This window comes from Myotis davidii, unplaced genomic scaffold, assembly GCF_000327345.1.
Source record: "Myotis davidii unplaced genomic scaffold, ASM32734v1 scaffold699, whole genome shotgun sequence".
In the NCBI taxonomy this organism is placed as follows: domain Eukaryota; kingdom Metazoa; phylum Chordata; class Mammalia; order Chiroptera; family Vespertilionidae; genus Myotis; species Myotis davidii.
The window spans coordinates 902,546-904,685 of NW_006291007.1; the positions used below are offsets into that span (position 1 = coordinate 902,546).

At 68.4% G+C, this 2,140-nt stretch overlaps 1 protein-coding gene across 1 annotated transcript in view; it reads right to left on the minus strand.

Annotated features, from left to right (window-relative positions):
- Nucleotides 1-26: 26 nt before the first annotated feature.
- Nucleotides 27-2,140, minus strand: part of MYO1D (myosin ID) — a 178,913-nt gene continuing 176,799 nt past the window's right edge. Inside the window, exon 22 of the mRNA XM_015564134.1 lies at nt 27-1,610. Within this exon, the coding sequence (XP_015419620.1) occupies nt 1,454-1,610 (157 nt within the window). The 3' untranslated portion in view covers nt 27-1,453. The remainder of the gene's footprint in view (nt 1,611-2,140) is intronic.

Below are 2,140 nucleotides of genomic sequence, written 5' to 3' on the forward strand. Positions count from 1 at the left end.
CGGGCTGGTGCCCTCTGCGCGGCGCGGGCAGCTGGCCGGGCTTCGGGAGGGAGAACGGCTCCCAAGGACAGGCTGCCAGGTGGATTCTTTGTTGCAAACTGCGCAGGTGCCAGGGTTGGCCAGCCCTGTGAAGCAGGCGGGGGTGCGGATGAGACCAGCTGCCGGGACCACCTGGGGGCCAGCCAGGGGGCCACATCGGGCCCTGGGTGAGGCACAGGATCTGCATCAGGCGCTTGGTGTGCCTGCGGGGCCAGGGTGACAGGACGGGAGCGGGGGTCGGGGGGTGGGTGGGGAGCAGGGACAGGTGTCTTCACACCCTGCCAGGCTCCTCCTGCGGCCTGGGCTCACCTTCAGCCCCTTCGCAGGGTGCCAAGTCCCCTTTCAAGGCTCCAGCGGGGGTGAGGGGGGCCCATGCTGCCCAGAGGGCCAGGCGCCCCCTTTCAGCTGAGACATGGCAGGGGCTGGGCTCAGGCAGACACCTGAAGGCACGTGCTGGGCACAGACAGGCAAGATGGTGCTGTTCTCTGGGCCTGAGGGCTGCGTGCCCGCGGCGGGTGGACATGTGGTGCCAGGACTCCGCCTTTCCTATCTCCCCCGCCCGCACAGTTCCCGTGTGCTCTGACCCTCCTGTCCCAGCCCTAGTTCTCCACGAACATGAAGGGGCCCACGAGGGGCCCGCCACTGCGACTCCACTTTACTCGTGTTCCTGACGCGAGTGTGGGTACAGCGGACACGGTATCCGACGAGCAGCCTGCGAACTGCAGAAATACGTGAAGGCCACCGCGGGCACAGGCGCGTGGTGACGAGGATCCTGGGAGCATCCCTCCCCCTGCTCTAGGCAGAGAGGTGGCCAGGAGGCCGGGCGGGGCAGACCTGGGCAGGCCGGCTGCCAGTGGGGCATGGCTGTCCTGCCGGCCACTGCCCCTGGGCTGAGGGGCTGGTCCTACAGGTGAACCTGCTCACCTGGTGGCTTTGGCTGCTGCTGGAGAACGGGGTCCACGGAGGAGCAGAGAAACAGCCACGGGGACCTCGGCCCCCTGGGGGGAGGCAGGGCAGGATGGGCTCACAGAGGGAGCAGGGGGCTCCCACCCCACCTCCTACAGGGCCAGCAGGGGGTCCTGGGTCAAGGTGCTGACCCCACCTGGCCCGTCCAGGGACACCCTCACCAACTGAAGGCACCTTTGAGCTGCCTCTGAGGTGAGACGGGGCTGGAGCCCGCCCGAGGCTCTGGGACGGGCACCGGGCTCTTTGGTTTGTTGACGGGACTGGGGACGGTTGGGGCAGAGGAAGGCCAGACGGCAGGCAGGAGGCGAAGAGATCTCAGGGGAGGGGCCTGGAGGAGGCAGAGGGCGGCGCCCCCCTCAAGGCCCTGCAGCTGATTCTAACGGGGCAGCAGGGATCGGATCGGTGATGAGACGGGACCAGGACGCGGAGTGCGCCCGGCCGGGGAGCCTCAGTTCCCGGGCACGCTGAGGGTGAAGCCCGAGCGGTTCTTGGTGAAGTCAGGCTGTGGCTGGTTGAGCCGCGTCTCCACGGAAACGGTGCACTTCTTGCCGTGCAGGCTGCACTGCACGGGGTTGGTGACGTTGACTTGAAGGTGGCGCTTCTCACTGGAGAACCAAGAAACAGAGGGGCAGTTAGCAGGCAGCCGGGGTGGGTGATTCCCAGGCCACCCGGGGCCTGCCTCGGCCAAGCTCCCGTGGGCCCCCCAGATGCCCCAGGGGCACGGGCACTGGAGGCCTCCTCGGAGGCCTGGAGAAGCCCCAGATGGGGCTGGGGCGGGGGGCGGCCTCCAACCAGAGCCCCGAGAGCAGGTGGCTGACCTTCTGACCTCGGCCGCAGCCTGGACCAGAGGAGGGGGAAGCGGTTAATCTCAGCCACCAACTCCGCGGCCCCGAGTCCCGGGGCGCTAGGAGCCAGCAGGGGGCCTGACACAGGGGCGGTGGGGGGCGGGGGGTTCCTTCCCATTATTTCTCAGGAATCAGATTGCAACAGGGAGCCCTGGGTGGCACCGTGTCCCGGGCTGAAGGGAGACTGCCCTGCACACTCCCCAAGGGGAGCCGCTCGCCCTGCGGGCACGGTTCCAGCTGTGAGAACGGGTCTGACTGCAGTGCCCCCGGGAGCCTCTGGGGCTTTGACT